At 47.7% G+C, this 21,675-nt stretch overlaps 1 protein-coding gene and 1 long non-coding RNA gene across 5 annotated transcripts in view; one reads left to right on the forward strand and one right to left on the reverse strand.

The window, feature by feature from the left end:
- Positions 1–179: 179 nt before the first annotated feature.
- Positions 180–21,010, forward strand: LOC130679158 (uncharacterized). The gene is made up of 3 exons (XR_008992190.1): positions 180–397; positions 8,925–9,028; positions 20,887–21,010. It is a non-coding gene; the product is annotated as an uncharacterized LOC130679158 (long non-coding RNA).
- The window catches only part of GTF2IRD1 (GTF2I repeat domain containing 1), a 110,230-nt gene continuing 104,003 nt past the window's right edge, over positions 15,449–21,675 (reverse strand). For 2 of the 4 annotated variants that reach the window (XM_036887328.2, XM_057487227.1), the window contains 4 exons: positions 20,963–21,155; positions 18,976–19,013; positions 16,718–16,854; positions 15,449–15,662 (listed from right to left, as the gene is read on the reverse strand). In XM_036887328.2, the coding sequence (XP_036743223.2) occupies positions 15,594–15,662; positions 16,718–16,854; positions 18,976–19,013; positions 20,963–21,155 (437 nt within the window). In that variant the 3' untranslated portion in view covers positions 15,449–15,593. The remainder of the gene's footprint in view (positions 15,663–16,717; positions 16,855–18,975; positions 19,014–20,962; positions 21,156–21,675) is intronic. The other 2 variants (XM_036887326.2, XM_036887327.2) reach the window with 1 other exon arrangement.

The raw sequence follows: 21,675 nt of genomic DNA on the forward strand, positions 1-21,675 counted from the left end.
ATGGGCCATCGATGTGGTTAGGATGATGTAACAAGGCTGCCACAGATGTACACTGTGGCTGCATCCCAGTGGATGTGTGGCCCCTAACAGAGGCATATGTGGAGCCTGAGTTTTATTTTTGGCATGCAGTTGCTACCCTAGGCCGCCCTTCCTTAGTTTCCAAGGCTGCAGGACAGAGAGCATGTCTGTCTTGAAGAGGGCAGGTTCAGTGCACATTTATTTTCTACCAAGACAGTGTCAGGAGAAGGCCTTGCTGCTTTTGTTATTATTCCTGGAAAGGAGAATTGTGTGAAAATTGTTTTGGTTTTAATACAGAATAATATATTTTTTAATTTAGGGCTTATTTTGAAAAATAATGAGTTCAGCTCAAATGTGTGCAGATACCTTCTAGAAAAAGGTAAGATTATAGCAAGTTATTCTTGATCAGATGGTGGGGAGAAAATTGCTGGGATGTTTGCGTTTGAAGATTCCTTTTTAATGAATGCCTTTGACTTAAAACTAACCCAAACTGCTAGTATTTTCATTAGGGAGGCTCAAGAAACTTGGTTGCAACAAATTAATATGTAAATTAATAAAAATATGAATTTAAGTATCATTTAGGAAAAGAGATGGGGCATCAGCAGAAGAGAGCAAGAAGGAAGGTGTTGAGTAATGTACTGGAATAATCATCTAGTGCTTTCAGATACTTGGACATTAATGTCAGAACTGTCCTTATAATTATATTAAATTAAAGATCTCTCAAATTATAGGCCACAGATATCCACTTTCGATGTTGAATAATTCTGTAAGGATGCTAATTAAAATGCTGCTCTAAGACCAGAATCAAAGTACGTTCATTTAACTCAGTGAGGTCAGGCTCACTTTATACCCCAGGGGGATCTGTTAGGCTGCATTTGAAGCAGCTGTTTTAACAGATTCATTTAAGCGAAAGCTTTGGTTTCTTAGTTGGCAGTGTCCTCAGCAAGGAAACCATGTGACCACTCAGATGAAGGCAAGTCCCTTCAAGGACATTCAGAGGGTTTATGGAGTGGCTGCTTCAAGTCCACGCTCCACCCCAGAGGGACTGTGGCAGTTGCCCTGAGCTGGGGCGACGGCTCCCTGTGATTCTGACGTGTAGCCAGGGATGCGAACCAGCCAAGAACTGATTGACGAGAGGATGATGACTTTGACTTTACTTCCTTCATCCTTCTTGTGTGAGAAATAGGCAAAGAGAAAATTAAGTTGGTGGGTAATAATACCTGCTATTTTCTGATAAATGTCTGCCATAACTCTAACTTGTTTGGCACTGAAGAGTCTTTTAAGTGTTTTCAAGGGCATTCTCCCCATTTGTACTCTATACTCCTGTGAATAGGTATTGTTGTCATTCTGTTTACGGTTGAAAAAACTGGTTTAGAGGGATCAGGTGAGGGGCCCAGCTAGTAAAAGGTGGAGCCAGGGCTCAGACTGGCCTAATCCATCTGTCCCTTTGTTGAAACTGAAATAATTCTCTTCTGTGAGGGCCCATCGTTCTCCTTTTCGTTCTGTGCTGCAGTTCAGCTAGCATGATTCTTTTCTTACTCTTCCTTGCTCACGTGTAAATTGAGATCAGCGTTAATTTCTGAGAAAACAGAAACTCACAGAGCAGCCAGCCTGAGAGTGGAAAATAAGGGAGACACTCACCGGGTCTTGAAGCATGAAACACATACAGATGCCAAAATCACTTAACTACTTGCTTCACTCTGCTTGGCAAGACTAAAATTAAATACTGCTTTTCCAGGAGCCGATGTGGCAATTGGATTTTGCATCTTTCATATTAGACCACTTGGAAATGACCTTGAAAGATAGAAGAACCTCAGTCTGCTAGCTGGCAGAAAATATAGTCAAGAAAATAGTGACGCTTGAAAACAGCTTCAATTTTTAAATAGAGGGATTTTTTTAAAATCACTGACTTTATTTAAAAACAGGCAAGTTTCAAGTGCATGAAAGAGATCGCTTGAGTGGCAAAAAAAAAAAAAAAAAAAAACCTTGAATTTTCAAGTAAGATCATTTTCCATAACTATTTGAAGAACTGCTGCCACCTCATGGAAAATTTTTAGAAATTTCCAGTTTAGGTAAGAATCCATTTTTACTGTCTTGTTCGGTCTTCCTCTAGTCACCGCTACTGTGCAATGTACCCTGTATGAAAACCCCTGGGAATCTTTGGTGGGCAAACTGCAGCTTTTATATCATTCTGGGTCCGTTTGAAAGTGGTTAGACTAGCATAGAAACACTGTGATTAGAAATACTTTAAATGTAAAATTTTTAATTTACATTTTAAATTTCTCAATACTTCGTTTTAAAGTAAAGAAATATTTTGGCTGTAACTGAAATGAGCAGAGAAATGCTGATGGACAGTAATTGCAGTGGGGTTGGAGGAGGACTTGATAATAATGGGTGAATGTTGAAACCACAATGTTGCTCATGTGAAACCTTCATAAGATTGTATATCAATGACACCTTAATTAAAAAGAAAAAAAAAAGAAATGAGCAGAGAAGACACAGTGATTCGAAAAGTGTTTCCCATCGCATTTCATCGCTATTACGTTAAGGAGAAGCCTTCTGTAACAAATAGACCCACTCTAGCTGACCACAGTGAGCTTCCTCGTGCCTGCTTGTTTTTGCGCGTACCGAATCCATCTTCCCAAGGTTTGGTTGGGGTGATTTCTCTCTTCAAGTCTCAGCTGAGGAATGGCTCCTCTGTGGAAACGTCCTTCAACTCATCCAGGTAGAGGGGATGATGTTCCCCTCTCGGTTTCTGCAGGCCTTGGTGCCCACTGCTGGGGTCTCATTTATTGTTACCATATTTACTGCTGTAGCACTTTATTTGCTGTGTTGTGATAGTTTTGTAGACGGAGTAAATGGCATGATAGCTGAGAGGGCCAAATCCAAGTTCAAATCCTGACTGCTCATTACTAGCTGTGTAACCCTGGGCAAGTTTTCTGTGCTGCAAAGGGGAGATAATAAATAGCATCCCCTCAAAAGGTTGTTATGAACCTTAAATGAGGTACTAGTAATCAGGTGCTTAGAGCAGGACCTGGCACAGAGGGAGACTGTTAAGTGTGAACTCTCCCATGTTGTAACTGCCCACACGCATCTCTGTCTCTCAGAGGACAGGCCTTATTCACCTCTGAAATCCCTAAGGCTCACTTGTGTTGGGTGGACGCAGGCATGCAAGAATGAGACACTGAAAAACTCCTTTTCCACACAAATAGTACTGCAATAGTGATCTCAGAGTGAGCGTGTGTGTGCTGGGACCATCCACACCATGGCCCTGGCACGATCTAGCTCCGCACTCCTAGGCCAGCCCCAACATGTGCACATTATACCAGGCTTAGGAGGTGCCAGGCTCCATGCAGCCTCAGGCATGCAAAGTTGATAATAGCTAACCCACAGCTCACGTGATGGTATCACACCCGTCAGAAGCCCTGCTTGGGAGTAGGGTGGCCTGCACAGGCCCTAAGCCACAGAGACCACAGGCTTTCTTCCCACATCTCTATTCTCCCTCTGTCTTCATTATTGTGTTAGTTTCCTAGGACCACGACATTTAACTAGGTGACATAAAAAATATCTGAAATGTATTGTCTCATGGTTCTAGAGGCCAGAAGTCCAAGGTCAAGGTGTTGGCAGCGTTGGCTCATTATGAAGGCAACGGGAAGAACCTGTTCCCTTTGTCTCTCCTAGCTTCTGGTAGTTTGCCGGCCGTCTGCGGCGTTCTGTGGCTTGTAGATGCACCGCTTCAAACCTGTATTTTCTTCTCGTCTCTCTTCACATGGTTCTCCCTCTGGGCTTGCCTGCCTCTCTGTGCAAATGTCCCCTTTCATAAGGACATCAGTCATATGGGACTAGGGCCTGTCCTAATGACCTCATTTTAACTTGTTTATCTCTGTGAAGACCCTATTTCCAAGTAAGGTCCCATGCTGAGGTGCTGGGAGTTAGGACTTCAACATATCTTTTTAGAAGGATATAATCCAACCCATTGTCTGTTATGGAGAAGATCTGAACGCTTGACCGCTGGAGGATGGCCAGATGTGCCACCTTCTCAAGTTTCATGGGTGAAGCTGAAGCTGGTGTGACATAGTATTTCAGATTTGGGGCTACTGTGTGGTTTTAAAAGGGCACATGGATCATTACAGATTTTCTTCACTGGTCAAACAGGGGGAATATCTAAATATCCCATAGCAGGGGGATGGTTAAATAGATGATGACAGTGAGGACAATAACTAATATTCTCCATGGTTTCTCTGTGCCAAGCACTATGACGTTATATGAAAATTCACTGTCTAAGTCTAAGTTATGGTTTCTCAACCCGATAAAAGTCACCCTAAAAAAAAGCTCACAGCTAACATCATACTTAATGGTGAAAGACTAAAATCATTCCCCCTAAGATGGGAACAAGATGAGGTTGTGTCCTTTCTTGCCATTGCCACTCGATGTTGTACTGGAGTTCCTATAGCCAGGGCAATTCACAAGAAGAAGAAATAAAAGGCAGCCAGGTTGGAGAGAGAGAACTAAGTTACGTCTGTTTGCAGATGACATGGTCATGTATAGGAAGCCATTAAAAGAAACACCCAAAAACCTGTTAGAGCCTATAAGTGACCTCAGCAAGGTTACAGAATACAAGATCAATATACAAAACAAAAAAAAATTGTATTTCAATCCAAAAATGAAATTACAAAAACAGTTTTACTTATAATAGCAACACCACCAGCTTCGGAGTTGTTCTATAGGCCTTGGTGTGGAGGGTCAGGCTTGACCCCATCAGTCTAATATCTGTGATAGCCATCTGCTGGGGGAGCATGGCATCCAGGAAATCATCAGAGCCCCCCACCAGGGGAGAGCAGGCCCAGAGGGGCAGGTGCGGCCTGGCAGAGAAAGGAAGTGGCAAGGGGGAACTGGGGTCCAGGATGAGGGGATGCACAGACAAGGCCCTGTTCTGTGGCGCTACCATGGCTGTGGCATGTAGTGCTGGTCCCAGGCTCCCCAGAGGTGGGTGCTTGCTTTCAAGAGCAGGACTCAGTTACCTTCCCTGCTCTGGGGACCTGGGCTTGCAGGTACATGTGGCTGAGTAGGGCTGGGGCACAGAAAGTCAGGTTCTAGACCAAATCACGCACAAAATCCTGCAGCTGACTGTGCACACCATCTCTATCTTCTCAGCAGCTCTTTCTCTTCCTGGAACCTTCATGGCATCCACTCTGTGCGTGGCCCCTGTGCAACCAAGGGATGGGTTAGGGGTGGGGACTGAGGTGACAGCTGCTGTCTGGGACCCACCTTCCGCACCACTGCCTCTCTGCTCTGATTTCCTCTCTGTGGCAGCCTGGCTCTTCCTGTCCTCACTGGCTGGCTGAGGAACTTCCTCATTTATCTCTCAATATCTTGGAGCAAGTGTCTGGACTGCTTTTGCTCTTGGAAACTCAGGCAGGCTGGGACCAAGTAGAGAGCTTCTGGGATTGTTGAAAGGCGTGCCATGGAAGGAATGGCAACTTAGCTTGGCAGGACCCAGCAGGTTCTGGGGGGGGCAGTGGAGGGAAGCTGCCATTTTCCTGAACAGGGTTATGTCCCAAATATTGCATAGGACATACTTATATTAAAGAATTATCTGTTGCTTATCTGAAATTCACATTTAACTGAGCATCCTGTATTTTTATTTTGATAAATTTGACAACCTGATCCTAAAATGGCTCAGCTTTCAACGTTATAATCAGATTTTTTTTTCCAGAAAGGAAAAGAGAGGAGGAGAGAGAACTAAAGAAAGGAAAAAAATTCCCCAGGAAGGGAGCACGTGTATGACTCAACAGCCTCCTCTCCTTCTGTGGGCCCAGAGACCAATGTCCCAGGAAAGAAAGCTGGATTGGGAGGGGGCATCTGGGCTGGGAGGGGGCGCTGACTTCCTATGGGTTACCCTGGGCAGCTGGTATCTGTGGCCTCATGCATGCATTCATTCATCCCAAGCACCTGCTCTGTGTGCCAGGCCCAGGTCTGGGAGAAGAGCAGGACACCTGGGCCCTTGAGCAGGTAGCCAGCAGTCAACATGTGGAGGACACAGACATGAAAATGGATCCCCATGATCTAGGGAGATAGAATTTCTACTTCCCTCCTTTAGACAGAGAATTAGCCCCCACTGGGCCCTGCACCTGCCCTCTTCCAGGTGCCAGTGGCACTCAGGGATCTGTGGGGACTGCCTACCAGTGGCACTTCTCATAGTACCCAGCAGCGGCACTGCCATCCTTGACAAAAAGCCCTTCATGCAGCCAGTCTGTCTCCTTCAGCCCCCAGCATGGTGGCAATGAGCTTTGTGGTTGACAAAGAAGGGACTTGCTTTCCCTGAACCAGCAGGTTTAGATTCACTCGAAGAAGGCTTGGGTCTCCCAGAGGCATCCAGGGACTTCAGCTCACCCACCGGATGGGCCAGAGATGAGACTGATGTGGGAGTCTTTAAATGGCAGGCTGAGGATTGTACGGTCAATTACAACCTTCTTTTTTCAGCATGGATGGATGGCAGGAAAATAGAAGGAGGGAATTTGATTTTGAGGACAAAGGGGATAATTTAGAAGCCACCATTCTCCTCCACATAGAAGCCAGAGTGCTTTTTAAGAAAAGTTTCTTATTGTGGTAAAATATATATAACATAACATTTACTAGTTAGGTGTACAATTCAGTGTCATTTAAGTACATTCACAGTGTTGTGTAACCATCACCAGTATTTCCAGAACTTTTCATCATCCCTAACAGAAAATCTGTGCCCATTAAACAATAACTCCCCCCTCTTTCCCCTCCTCTCCCAGCCCCTAGGTAACCTCTGATCTACTTTCTGTCTCTATGAGTTTGTCTGTTCTAAATACCTCATACAAGTGAAACCATACAATATTTGTCCTTCTTTGACTGGCTTCTTCTACTCAGCACCATGTTTTCAAGGCTCATCCCTATGGTAGCATGAATCAGAACTTTATTCCCTTTTTATGACTGCATAATATTCCATTGTACAGATGTGCTATATTTTGCTTATCAATTCATCTGTAGGCAGATACTTGGGTTGTTTACACCTGTTTTCTATGTGAAGGATGCTGCTGTGAACACTGGTGTACAAGTATCTGTCTGAGTCCCTGCTTTCAATTCTTTAGGGCATATGCTGCATGAAAAGAAAAAACTATGCCGTGTTTCTCTTCTACTTTACAACACTCTGTACTTCAAGTAACCAGATGGGGGTTTCCTATACCACCAAGCAATTCTCAGACACCAGCTAGGTGTCCTATAACTTAATTAAATTCTGACACTATCTACCTGGACAGAGCCGCAGATCCCAAGCATTAAGGTCTCAGTCCCTTCAGAGGCCAGTCGCAAGTCCAGGTTGTCAGCTGTGGTTCTGATGGACTGGTTATACATCAGAGGTTTCTACAACCCCCTCCTTGTGTCACTCTAACTTGTGTTCATTAGTTAGAGTGACACAAACTCAGGAAAATAGTTCACTTACTAGATTTCCAGTTTATTACAAAGGATATTTAAAGATACAGATGAACAGCCAATTGAAGAGATACATTGGGCAAGGTTCAGAAAGTTCCAGAGCACAGGAGCTTCAGTCCCTATGGAGTGTGAGGTGTGCCACCCTCCTGGCAGGGATGCATTTTTGTTCACTGACCTGGAAGCTCTCTGAATTCCTATTGTAGGGATTTTTATGGAGGCTTGATTGCATAGGCATGAATGATTAGATCATTGGCCATTGGTGATTAAATAAATCTCCAGCCTCCTTCTCTCCCCACTTCACTCCCCACCTCCCACCCCCTGTTAGAGGTCAGTGCTGGGGCTGAAAGTTCCTCTCATCACCTGGCTGGTTCACTTGTCAACCAGCCCACATCCTTAGGGGCTTTCCAAAAGTCACTTCACCAACCTAAACTCAGGTGTGGTCCAAAGGGCTTGTTATGAATAGCAAAAGATACCTTTATCACTCTTATCACTTTGAAAGTTCCAAAGGTTCTAGGAGCAGGTGTCAGGAACACAGGTGAAATCAAAACACATATTTATTATATCACAATATCACACCGGGTCATATGATATCTATGTTTAGCTTTTTGAGAAACCACCAGTGGTTGCCAACAGTGGCTGCACCATTTTACATTCCCAGCAGCAATGCATGAAGGTTCCAATTTCCCCATATCCTCGCCAACACTTGTTATGTTCTGATTTGTTTTCTATAAGAGTCATCCTAGTAGATTGACATGGTAGCTCATTATGGTTTTGATTTGCATTTCCCTGAGGACTAGTGACATTGAACATCTTCTCACATATTATCGGCCATTTGTATGTCCTCTTTGGAGAAATGTCCACCCAAGTCCTTTGCCCAGTTTTTAAGTGGGTAGTGGGTTTTTTGTTGTTGTTGTTGTTATGGTTGAGTTATAATTCTTTATATTCTTCACACAGTAACCAGAGTGATTTTTTAAAAAAAGATAGCCTTATCTTGTGCTCCCCTGACTAAAACTCTTTCCTCCTCTGGTTGAAGCTCTGCTCACCTCTCCAGTCTCATGGCTGTCTCCCTGCAGCCACCACTTGCCACCTGCACAGAAAGAAGCAGGCCTCCTCCCTCACTCCCTGCCTCAGGGCCTGCCCACCCTGCTCCCTCTCTCTGGAAGGGTTTGCCCTCCTTCTGCTCTTTGCCTAGCCTACTCCGGCTAACCTAGAGGGACTCGGCTTCACCCTGGTCTCTGCAGATGTGGCTGCCTGGCAGACCCAGCCTTGGCCTGTATATCGTGTTTGTTTTCTTCACAGCTTTGGTCATTCGTAGTTACATGTTGCCCATCTACTCTTTCCTCATCCATCCGACACAGGAGGCAGGGGGTCTTGGCGAAGCGTGTGCATGCAGATGCTTTGAGAATATTTGTTTGATGCCTAAATAAGACAACGAATTCTCTCTCCAGTGGACTCATGCTCTTGGAGGAAGACACCATAGTCACTTCCACCTCCTGGGCCTGACAGCCAACCCAAGAGGCTGTGTCTCACAAATTTACTGAAGACACCGCAGGTAAGTCCCCCAACCTCTGCAGTCCCTTCTTTGTTTCCAAAATTCTCTTATTTGGATCTAAGGAGCCAGGTGCCTGGGCCCTGAGGATGCCCCTTAGGTAATGAATGGGCAAGGCAAGTGTGTGAGCCGCTATGAGCACCTCTTTTGATACGAGGTGGGGACAGCTGCAAAAGAGAGAGAGAAGGGAGGAGGCAGAAGCAAAGAGCAAAACCAGACGAGCAGAACCAGAACCAGGTGGCTGACCCACAGCAGGGAGAGCTCATGGGGAAGAACAAAATGTCAGAGAGCAAAACATCAACACCAACAACAAATGAGACTTCAACAACTTACTGAGTGGGAAAAAATTTTTGTAAGTGATATATCTGTTAAAGAGTTAATACCCAAAATACATAAAGAACTCATGCAACTCAGTAGCAAAAATACCCAATCTAATTAACAAATAGGCAGAGGATCTGAACAGACATTTATCCCCAAGAAGACATACAGATGGCCAACAGGCTCCTGAAAAGGTGCTCAACATCATTGATCATCAGGGAAATGCAAATCAAAACCACAATGAGCCATCACCGCACTCCTGTTAGAATGGCCACTATTCAAAAGAGATAACATATTGTTGGCAAGGATGTGGAGAAAAAGGAAGCCTTGTGCATTGTTGGGGGGAATGTGAACTGGTGCAGCTGCTATGGAAAACAGTGTGGAGGTTCCTCAATAGATTAAAAATAGAACTACCATACAATCCAACAATTCTACTACTGGGTATATATTCAAAGGAAAGAAAAACACTAACCTGAAGAGACAGCTGCACCCCCAATATTCACTGCAGCATTATTTACAATAGCCAAGACATGGAAACAACCCATGTGTCCATCAGTGGGTGAATGGATTAAAAAGGTGTGGTATATACACACAATGGAATATTATTCAGCCATAAAGAATGAATTATTAAGGCATTATGCTAAATGAAATAAATCAGGCAGAGGAAGATAAATACATGATCTCACTTATAGGTGGAATCTAAAAACAAAAAACAAAGACAAAACTGAACTTATAGATACAGAGAATGGATTGGTGGTTGACAAGAGGCAGGGGATGAGTGAAATGCGTAAAGGGGGTCAAGAGGTATAAACTTCCACTTATAAAGTAAAGTCCTGGGGATGTGATATACAGTGTGGTTTAAAAAAAAAAAGATGGTTCAAGAGGAAGGGCAGATTTCCTGAGCAAGGAAGACCTGTACTCAGACTTTGTAGCAGAATGTCTGGAAGGGCACAGAGAAGAAAAGGACATTCTTTTTGCTGGGGCATTTTTTAGGAATATTAGAAGCTTGTGTTTTAGGCTGTGTTTTCAATAAGTTATTTTTCAGGGGACAATAGCACATTGTGCTGGGTGCTCTGAGAGCACCTCCTGGGCTCCTCCTTATTCTCTGCCTAGAAAGGCTGCAGAGAGGACCTTTGGCTACATCATAAAGCAGAGCAGGGCAGACCCTTGTCAAGCAAAGCAAAGGGGAAGGGACAGTCAGGCAGAAGGTCTGAGCAGAGGCATGGCGGTACGAGAGGCTCTAGAATGTTCTGAGAACAGTGAGGACATGGTTTGGCTGAAGTCCAAGTTACACTGGGAGATTCAGAAGGAGCCAGTTGTTGGGGGCTGGGACTCAGAAGCCAGGGTGAGGCCCAAGGATTTTCTCCTGGGGCAGCAGAGGCCAGCAGAACGGAGCGTAAGCAGGCACGGGACAAGTTCAGAGCTGTGGCTGAGGACGGCTCCTCACCCCTGCATTTTCTTTCACTGATGGCAATTTCTTAATATCTGTGAGCCAAGCACTGTAATTGGGGATTGTGACATCTCTAATTAACAGGTTTTTAAATGTGTGAGTGTGTGTGTGTAAGTGTGAGAGTGTGTGTATGCGTGTGTGGTCCTTCCAGCTGTGGCTTGTGGACTGAGTAGTGGTTGGTCTGAGCCAATTGAACTGGTGCCCATTTCTTTTTTCTGATTCAACTGTACCTCTCTTCTTTCTCAAACATGGGGAAAACTGGGAGAGAATCCCCCCTCAGCCTGAGTTGCCCACTGCTTTTCCATCCCTGATGGGAAGGGCAGTTGAGTTACAGGATCCACCCTGGGGTGGACTTAGAGGCCTGAGTCTTTGCTTTGAATCCTGGCTCAGGGCTTAATTTTTCCTGGTTACGTAACCTCAGAAATATCCCTTGATCTTTCTGAACCTCAGATTCTTCATCTGTAAACGGAAGAAGTAGTATTTACTTTGCAGGGCCATGAGGATTAACAGCGCACACAAAAGGTCTTGCCTAATGGCAGTGACATTGTAGATGTCAGTATATACTAGTTTCTACTATTATCAGCAAAAGTGTGAGCAAGGTGCAGTGTTTTCGGTACCTCTTGCAGCAGCCTGGCCTCCTCTGCCTCTTGGGGCACCTAGTGTTTCTCCTGGGTCCCATTTTCTGCATCTCAGGTAGGTTATTTCAGGGACACTGATGTTGAAATCTAGGGCTTTTGGAATCCAAATGCTTGACCAGAAACAAAGCAAGCAAGCTGGGGACAGACAGAGGCACTAGTCATGGTTCCCCATAGATGGATTCTGGGGGTGGGGTTGGGGGGTGGAGTGGGGCAAGGTCCTGGAATCACGTGGAAGGAGGATTTAAGGAAATCAGGGAGCACTCATTTTCTGCACCCTTGCGGAGCAAGTGTAGTTGACTCATGTGCACATGGGACTCACGTTTAGTGAGCAGCCTTCATGTGCTGTGCTCTGGGGTACCTAGTAGGACATTAGAGTGTGGAGGATGGACACCGTCCCTGCCACCATGAAGCTTAGAAGAGTGGAGACAGGAAACAATTGCACAGAAAATATTCACAATATTATTTTTTTCAAAAAGCAAAGCAGACGAAATTTAAAAATTATGAGGTGAGGGGGTATCTGCTTTAGATGGGGTGTTCTGGAAAGGCCTCTTTGGGGAGGGGACATTTCAGCACAAGTTGAAACAGGAAGGACCTTCCCTGCTGAGCTGGGAAGGATGAGGTTGTTGGAGGAAATGATAGAAGGCTCCCTAATCCCATGTAACAGAAAGGCAATGCTGCGACTGAGATGAGATCAGAGTAGCATGGGGCCCAGGCCTGATTAGGCCAAGAGGGTCTTGGGTTGTAGGATTTTAATTCGTGCTTCAACTTCTCTCCACAGAACCATTTTCGCACCCTCAAACCTTAATCACCCAAAACGGCGTCAACAAGACCACTGTGTCCCGAGAGCCTCTCGACCCAAGACCCCCACCCAGCCTGCAGCCTTGCTCCTCCACTGACTTTGTGCTCAGTTTCCCCTGAATCATTAATATCATTTTTCCAAAGACCATAGCCCCTTCATTGGGCCACCACGTGAGGCTTACAAGAGGGGCTCCCATCCCTGTCCATCTTTTCACCTCTTCTCTGCTGGGGCCAGTGGGGAGGGAGGTGACCCTGCGTCTTGGGGGTCAGTGGGCTACCACTAATAAAACTCTGACTCCTTTAAGAAGAGCTATCCTGCAGGGCTGTCAGGCAGCCCCTGCTGGTAGGGCTCAGGATCACCCTCCTCTTTGGAGCACCTGGGGTGGGGAGGGAAGGTGGCTTCAGGGAGCAGGTGCAGGAGAGTGACTGCCCCTCCCTCGCCTCCCCCTCTCCTCCCCCTGGCTTTGTCTCTGTGCTGATTATTGCTTTATTACTGTTTTCAGTCAGATATAATTCCAGCATTTTCTATAATCTTGATCTTTTCATTGATACCAGATTTTTACACAAAGATTTGTGTATAAAATGATTATGTACCCACCAGAATACATTCCCTGGCAATTAGAGCATTTAAGATGCAGCTCCTAACACTCCTTCTGCACATTCCTCATTTATTACTTTTCAAAGTGTTTTGTGATTATTTTTTTTTTCTGTAGATGTGTTTACAAATCCAATAACAATTCTCATTTAGAGTTGTAAAACACGAAGCCATTTTGAACCCAGACAGATGGCAGCTAAATGAAGTTTAATTAAAGAATGAGTGCTTTGAATCAAATCACTTTTAAAAAGTACAGTACGCTGAGATTTTGGAGAGGTTGCATAAACAGCATCTGGGCTCTTTTGCAGAAAGCAGGGCCTGCTCAGGAGGAACATACTCAGTAGGCATTGCCATCAGGTCAGGACGCGGGTGGCCTGCGGCCTCCAAGCACGTCCTCTGCCTTCTGCCCTCTGCCTGGACACACCGCTCAAAGCTCAGAGCTCCCGGGACAGGAATGGAAACGGGACACAAGCCACTTCCTTGGTTCAATGGTTGACTTGGGTGGGTATCTCCCATCTGCTTTTGTGGAATGAGGTCGCGCACCAAGGCGCGAGGCTCTGCTGCACCAAACCTGATCTGCACGTATCTGTGCGGTGAGAATGGAAGGCAGAGGGTACGCTCTGCAGGCCCCCGCGCCGGCCGACCTGTCCCCGGGCCCTCCCTCTTCCTCCCCGCCTCTCCGCGCAGCAGCCCCCGGGCACCGTCTCTCCGGCCCGCCCGGCCGGCGGGGGCCGCTTCCGGCTCTGGCCGCGGCCCAGGGGCGGGGCGGCCCGGGCCGGTTTGGGCGACCGACAGGCGCCAGGCGGCTGCCCGCAGGCGGGGGCGCCAGGGGGGCACACGTCCTGGGCCGCAGGCGCGCACTGCTCAGTCGCTCCGTGAAGAGGAAAGGCGCAGAACGGCGGGGTAGGGGGTCAGACCGGGAGCAGCCCGGAATGCTGGGCCGAGAAGTTTGCAGGGAGAACTCAGACAGATGGCAGCTGTGGGGTAGGAAACGCAGTGGTTTGTAATCCAGGGACAGACAGGATTAGATGAGGGAATTAGGTTGGGTTCCAGGAGAGGGGGGCGAAAGCAAGGTGGTGGCCGTAAAGCCGTCCTTCATTTCCTAGGGAGTGTCTGCCGTGTGGGCGGTAGCGGTGTAGGGGGTCTCCCCTCCCTGATGCTGCAGAGAAAAAGGCAGGGCCTGAGGATGGAGTGGAGGACCCTCCTTGATCCTGGGGCCACTGAGATGTGGTGTCACCAGCAGAGAGAGGAAGTTTGTGCCTGGAGCCAAACTTGTGGTTTCTGGCTTCTTGCATCTGTCCCGGAGGAAGCTGAGTCCCAAAAGCTGGGGCAGGGCCTTGCCTCCCTGCTCTGGGCACCGGGCTGACCTAGAGGGCTGGCAGAAGCCCCTGGGCTGTTTTGATCGTGTACTTAGCTGAGTCAGGACTCATTTCCTCCAAGTCATAGGCCTCCTTCTGGGCTTGGCTGGACCCTGCAGTCACGCTGACCCCTCCATGCCCTAGCACTCGTGTCCAATTGACCTCCAAGTCCTGTTGGCTGACCTCCTTTTTTTATTCTCCACCTGCCCCAGACCACCGCCAGTTCTTGCTGGAACAACTACAGAGCCTCCCACGTGGTCTTCCAACTTCTCCTCCCCCGGACCTTTCCCCCGCACCCTTCCAAAATGCAGAATTGCTCCTGGCTTTCATTTCCCTCCCGGAAATCTCCTTTGCCTGGCCCACAAAGCCTTCCATATGGGCTGATGAGGAAAAGGAGGCAGCCCAGGGCCAGAATGCACGGCTCTGCCAGCAGAACCCAGGCTCTACTTCTGTCCTGCATGGGCCCCTTCAGCCCAGCACCGAGTGCAGGGCACAGCCTCCTGACCATCTCCACCTCCCTGTGTCCCACCTCCAGCCACTCTCCTCTTATCTTCTGCTCCAGCACCTCAAGTTCTAGCCTCCTCGTCTTAACATATGTGGCTCTTCCTCCTAGAAGACTGTCTTACCCCATTTCTCCCTACTCCATCCTGCCTAACCAATGTGCCCTTGCAGTCTCAGCTTCAAGGACGGTTCCTGAGTTGGCAGTAGGTGAGGTCACCCTGCCTTATGCTCCCAGGGCTCCCTGTCCTTCCCCGTGTGGACATGCGGCCCTGTGCCTGTCTTCCCCACCAGGAATGAACAGCTGTGGTGTGCCAGGCCCCTCTGACCTTACTGCTTCCTGTCCTAGCCCTTCCTTCTCCTTTCCACCCACCATCTGAGACACAGCTATGGCCCATCACCTGCTGCGCAAATGCCTTGAGCTCTATCAAAAATCCACCCCACCACTCCAGGTGCAGTGCAGCCGCTTCTCCAAAATGCCTGCTTTCCAGCCACAGAGATTCCACACTTGATCGTACTTCACACTTTTGACTTCACCTGAGTTACTGGGGCCAAGAGAGCCTCCAAGACACCCCACCCTGAGGTCACATGGCCCCTGCAGCAGACAAATGAGTGAAGTCTGCACTCAGACCCCAGGGCCCATTGGCCAGGGACAGGCCTCTGCTGGGTGTCCTGACTTCATTATAGTGATGGCTGCTGCCACAATTCCAAAAGAGAACACACCACAGTTAGAGCAAAGGTGATGCTTTTTTTTTTTTTTTTTTTACTTATTTAAAAAGGCCTTGGTGGCAGGAATATAGTGTAAAAATCATTGGAAAAACTAAAAGGCATTGATACATATCCGAATATACACTTTGTACATAAATTACATTTCCTTTAGTCTTTGAGTGAGGTCCTGATTCAGCACTGAGGTCTAGTAATTCAGAGGTCCCGGGAGCTGCACGTTCAGGCCGGCATAGTCCACCATGTACATTGGCCATTGCTAGAGAGAGGGGGACAAACAGTCCAGTTAGGACTCCAGGTGACACGGAAGGAACACCAGAACACTGAGCTCTGCTTTCTGAAGGACTTCCTCAAATGCTATTTATTTTGAGGCTGCTGACCTGTCCAAGGTCACACAGTTCACTAGTGGCCATGGAGTCTGGGCTGGAGCCTTGTGACCTGGTCCCACCCGTGTCCCAGGGGCTGATCACGTGGACCAGACACAAGGGCCAGAGGGAAGGGGGATTTGGCTCAGAACAGTCACCCACGTAAACCCAGCCCCCTCGCAGCCTCAGGCCCCAAACCACATGTCCCACCTCTCAAAGGTGGGAGGACGAGGTGACCTCTGTGGGCACTTGTACACCTAGATGTGCGGAAAGGCAAAGCCTGAACTTTTGGGTTTTCCAGGAAGGGGTTTAAGTGAAACACAGTTAAAGAAATCCTAAAATCATGGTCAAATGTGTTCCCAGATTCTCCCCATTTAGACTCAGGATTTTGAAACTAGTGTTTTGAAATCAGAAGAACTCTGAGGTGGGTGCCCCTAATGAGGATTTCCTCCTGGGTGGGCAGGACAGGTGGGGCTTTGCAGGAGGGATCCCCCTCCGCCACTGACCGCTAAGGCCGCACAGCTGACAGGCCTGACTCGTTTTCCTCCTTACACATGGCGGGTGACACCCACAGCCTCACAGGGCTGTGGCGAGGCTCAGACGTGTGATGCAAGCACTGAGAATAGCCTGGCACCTGGCTGCCCTGGAAACCTGGAGTCTGCTTGGGGTCCTGCCTGGCACTGCCCAGGGGACTGGGCAGGTCCCTTCTTGCTCCTGGGTCTCGGCCTGCCCGCCCGCCCAGTGGCTATGTGACTCCCTGCCTGGGCACCTGTGAGCACCCGATGAGGGGGTGGACTAATTCGTGGACAGATCAGGCAGATGTGTGTGCAAGCCTGAGGCTTGGGGCCTCCCTGTACCCCAAATCCACGTCCTGGAGTAGACGGCCCTGCTTAAGTGCAAGGCTAAGGCCAAAGCAAAGAGTGACCAGGCCCAGATCTGTCAACTTTACCACGAGTGAGATCTGGTTGGTGGATGCCACGGACTCCGGGTTAGAGGATGAGGAAGAGGAGGACGACGAGGAAGAGGAGACCGAGTTCCCTTCGGAGACCCGCTTCCTCTTGCGCTTGGGAATGCTGCTGTCTTTGGCTGGTGGGAGGAAAGGTTGCTGACACCAGATGCCAGGGCCCCTGTGTCTTGGCTTGCCAGCCCCTCTGGAAGGCCTTTGTTTCCAGGTTTAAAGCCCCCTTCTCAGCATTCCAGGCTCCTTCCCTAACCAGACCCCACAGCCCATCTGCCCACCCTCCTGCCTTTGCTAACACTGTATCCTCATCCCCCAGGTAAGCTTTCCCCGCAGGCACCCTCCTTATACCCTCCCAGACCATCCAGCCTGTGGCATCCCGTCTCCGCGGAACTCCCAGAGCCCCCTCTCCCTAAACCCGCTGGTGGGGGCCCTGCATTCCACTGTGAAGAGCTCAGCCTTGGAGCCACACAAACTGGGGCCTTGGGGAAAGCCACTTAATGGCCCTGAACCTCCATTTCCTTGTGAGTAAAATGTGAATAAAATTCTGCAGCATTGCTGGGAGGGTCCCATGAGATCACATGCCTGGGCCCCATAAATACTTAGAAACTGAGAACTGGTATTTATATTGTTGCCACTGTTACCGCTGATGTGTGATGACCCTGATACAACAAGGCTGTGACAGGTGACAGTTCACTAGTATGAGTGGACAGGCAGTGTCCCAAGGGAACAAAATGCTGGATTAGAGCCAGAAGTCCTACATTAAAAGACTAGTGTTGCCACTTACAAGCTGTGTGGCCCTAAGCAAATCCATTAACTTCTCTGAGCCAAATGGGGAAAGCTGTGTGATGTGAGACTCAAAGAGGATGCTGTATATGAAAGAGCCCAGTAGCAAGCCCCACATGGAGCAGGACTCAGCAGGTGTTCGGCTGCTGAAATTGATATCAACACCTGAAACTTAAGAAGAAGATTTGCAACTACATGTTACATGAGTAAGGTTTGGGGCTTGAGTAAGTAGACAGGTTACTGTGTAGAAACTGAACATGGCCCACCAGCAAGGTGGTGATGACATAGTGCAAGGGCAGGCTGGGCCCACGCGACATTGTTTGTCTAGCTGGTGTAGAAAAACCGGAGTCCAGCGGGCAGCGACATGGTATAAATGAGACCCTGGGAAACAAGACTCCGGAGGAAGAAGGAGCTCAGGGAATGAGCCAGAGAGGAGGGATTTTCATGGGAGGCTCCCCATGAAAAAGAAGTCAGAGGTGCTGGCCCAGGGCTGTGGCCACCCTGGGGTCAGGATAAGACCCTAAAGATGGCTATGGCTGGGAAGTGGTTGATGTAAGTGATGGCACCCTCTGATCGTTTGTCCCAAACTCTCTCCCTGAGGCTTCCATGGGGCCTTTGCATCCCTGCCTTTGCCCTGGGAGCAGCTCCCGAACCTAGTCACCTCCCTACCCTGAGCAGTGCCCTGCCTGGCCCTTGTGATCAGTGCAGGATAGGAGGTACGCCATCTGAGGCTGTGGAGTTCCAGGGGAACCTGGACCCATCTGGAGTCAGGGCCTCAGGTCTCAGGCTGGGGTGAGGCAGTCCTACTAAATCCCATCACTGTCTCCACTGGGCAGCCATGCTGGGGTCCGAAGTTCAGATGGGTGATCCTGACACTAGGCTCAAGATGGCTGCCAACTATGTGGTCTTGGCAAGTCCCTTCCCCTCTCTGGGCCTCAGTTTCCCAGCTGTACAATGAGGGTATGGCTAGGTCAGCGTTCCTTACTCAGGGGGCCCCTCCCGATTCCCAGGGGAATATTGTCCCCAGTCTTGTCGCATGCCTTCTCAAGTAGAATCATGGCACCAGATGGTCTCCTAGCTTCCCGTGAATTGAAATGTTCTAAAACGGCAGGGCCTGGTGCAGGCGTGCGCCCTGCAAATGTAGGCAGAATGGTGGGGGCCCTGCCAGACGTGGGCCATGCTTGCTCACCTCACCCCTTCGCTCCCCAGGTGCTTCCATAGTTCTACTTGAAGCCTCCTCCTGGCTCCAGCCTGCCCCTCAGGCCTCGCAGCTGATCTGACACTCCCAGCCAAGCTATGGCAGGACCCCCGTCTGAAGGGCACCTGCGGAACTGCTGGGCAGAGCAAGGAGCTATACTTTCTCTAGGTGGTCAGCTACCTATTGTGTGCCATCTGGACCAGATCTGTCCACAGACTCTGGTCTGCGAGAAGCAGAAGGGTGGCCTCTTCAGCCTCTGGCTTACCTGGCATCTTGGTGTCATTGCAGATTTCTGCAAAAGGTCTGAAAAAGAATAAAAGGAAGTGGCAGTTAGAAAATGAGGTTTCTCCTCCTCACCTGCTCCCTGAATATGGGCGGCATCTGCATCTCACGAGAGATGCTGGGCTATCACCAGAACGTTAATCAGGTGAAATCCAGGGAAAACAGTGAGCATCCGCCCCCTAGAGCAGGCAGATGACAGCCATGGTACTGGCAGTGCCATGCCAGGCACTTGCCCTCTGGGCCTTGTTTCCTTGTCTAGAGAGCGAGGATGTGTCTGATCAAGTGATCAGAAATGTTGTCTAGATTTATGTACATGGTTAGTGGTCCCAGTATTATTTTCTTAATGTATCTTTTTATATTTTATTATTTTATTTTTAGCATTATTTCTATCACCCCCCCCCTCAAATATGAGACATAACCTAAATGTCCACAGGTAGAGATGTTATGGTCCATGTATTCAGATGACTGATCAGTCCTTAAAGGAAATTATCATGGACATGAATAATGTGTAAGTGGGTGTAAGATGGCCAGATGGGAAATATCAAGTTTTATTTACTGTCTACAGAAAAGTATCATATGATCTCAGTTCCATTTTCCAAAAAGTTTATCTATTAGGCATTAAAAAAAGTGGAAATGTCTCTGGTGGTTCTTTCTGGGAAGTAGGTTCACAGGGTGGCATTTTCTCCTGTGGTTTCCTGTCTTGTATAACAGTAACTTCAGGGGGTGGACCGTAGGTGGGAGGGGAAGGGAAGCTCAACTTAGTGTAAAAGTGGAAAGAAAATATGCATAGGGGAGAAAGTATGAAAGAAATACACCACAGTGTTAGCTCTGAAGGGAAGGGTTATAGTTATGGGTTAGCTTTTTTTCTTCTACCTTTTCATATTTCCCAAGTCTACTTGTGTATTTTTTAAATTGAGGTATAAGTGACATACATTAAATTAGTTGCAGGTGTACAATGTAATGATACAGTGTTTGCATATATTGGAAATGATCACCACAATAACTCTAGTTAAAGTCTATCACTATACAAAGTTACAAAAGTATTTTTCCTTATGATGAGAACTCTGATGATCTACTCTCTTAGCAACTTGTAGATACACCATACAGAATTATTATTAACTATATTCACCATGTTTATTGATTTTAAATCTGAAAACAAACTATTGCACTTTTTTTAAGGACTATAAAGACAGACAGTAAAACATAGACCATGTTGTCACTGGATGACGGAAGTACTGAATTACTGTTATTTCCTAAATATATTAAAGTGGGTAAAAATTAATGATATAGTCAGAAAACATCAAATTTAATTAACATTTAAAAAATAGATGAACACCCATGCATGTTGAGACTGTGTTTCAGCAGAAAGGTGTTGGAATCATGACCCCTGATGCTATTATAGACTGTGTGAGTTCCCCTCAAAATTCCTATGTTGAAACCAATGGGGTGGCGTTAGGAGGTGGGTCTTTAGGAGGTGCTTATGGCATTGAGGAAGGAGCCTTCATGAATATAAGATTAGTGTTCTTACAAAAGAGACCCCAGAGAGCTCCCCTTTCCCTCCCACCATGTGAGGGCAGTGAGAAGATGGGCATCGATGACCTAGGAAGCAGGGCTTCACCGGACCCTGAATCTGCCCATGCCTTGGACTTCAGCCTCCATAATGCTGAGAAATAAATGTCTGCTGTTGACAGCCAACAGGTGGTTGATGGTATTCTGTTATGGCAGCCTGCATGTACTAGGACACCTGGGCCTGGATCCTAGCTGACCTACTGTGATTTACACTGTCTCTTTTCTCACTCTGAGTATTAGCTTCTTCGTCTTTAAAGATGAGAGTGTGAAGCTAGCCTGTCTCCAGGATTCTGTGCAAGTGACAGGTTTCTCTGTCTTTCATCAGCTCCTGGATCCAGGCAGTACCCTCGCCCATGGCCCTTGGCCCCAATGCCCTCCCCATCCCAGTCTGGGCCACTCACTGAAGCTGGTTGATGATGACCATGCGGACGTGCTCCCGGGCCTTCAAGATCTTCTCCAGCCGGTGAATGTCGTAGGTGTTTGGGTTCCGAAAAGGGATGTCATCAGGCAGTCCTGTGACCTCGACGGCATCTGGGCTGTCCCGTATCAGTTTGTAAGGGACCAGGACAGGTCGGTTCAGGCCCAGGGCCTCACCTACAGGGCACAGGGGGTCAGGGCAAGAGGATGATGTCCCCTGCGTAAAGACCAAGCCCTCTGGTGAAAGGGCTGGAACCTGACATGGCCACCACCTCCCCAGGAGCCACCAAACCAGTTAAAAAATCCACACACATGCAGCATTTAAAAAAATCCAATTAGCAAATTAAAAATTTAATATGCAGTGCTGACAATGAAACAGGTCCTTCCACAGTGCTTGGAGCAACGATCTGTTAAGTGTGCAGGCCTAGAACCGACAAATGAGGACTTGATGTCTGCATAAAATCCACTGCTATTATGTTAGAAAAAATTAAATGTCTGTACTTAAGTATTTATGGATGAGATGATATGATGCCATGGGTTTGTTTCAAAGTACTAAAAAGATACAGGTATGTATGTGGAAAGAGATGAAATAAGATTGGCAACATGTTGGTAATCACAGAAGCTGGTTACAAGGTGGGTCGCGATGTCACTCTCTTGGCTTTTGTAAATGCTTGAAAACTGATTCCAAAATAAAAAG

The sequence above is a fragment of the Manis pentadactyla genome, chromosome 10 (assembly GCF_030020395.1).
Source record: "Manis pentadactyla isolate mManPen7 chromosome 10, mManPen7.hap1, whole genome shotgun sequence".
Classification (NCBI taxonomy): domain Eukaryota; kingdom Metazoa; phylum Chordata; class Mammalia; order Pholidota; family Manidae; genus Manis; species Manis pentadactyla.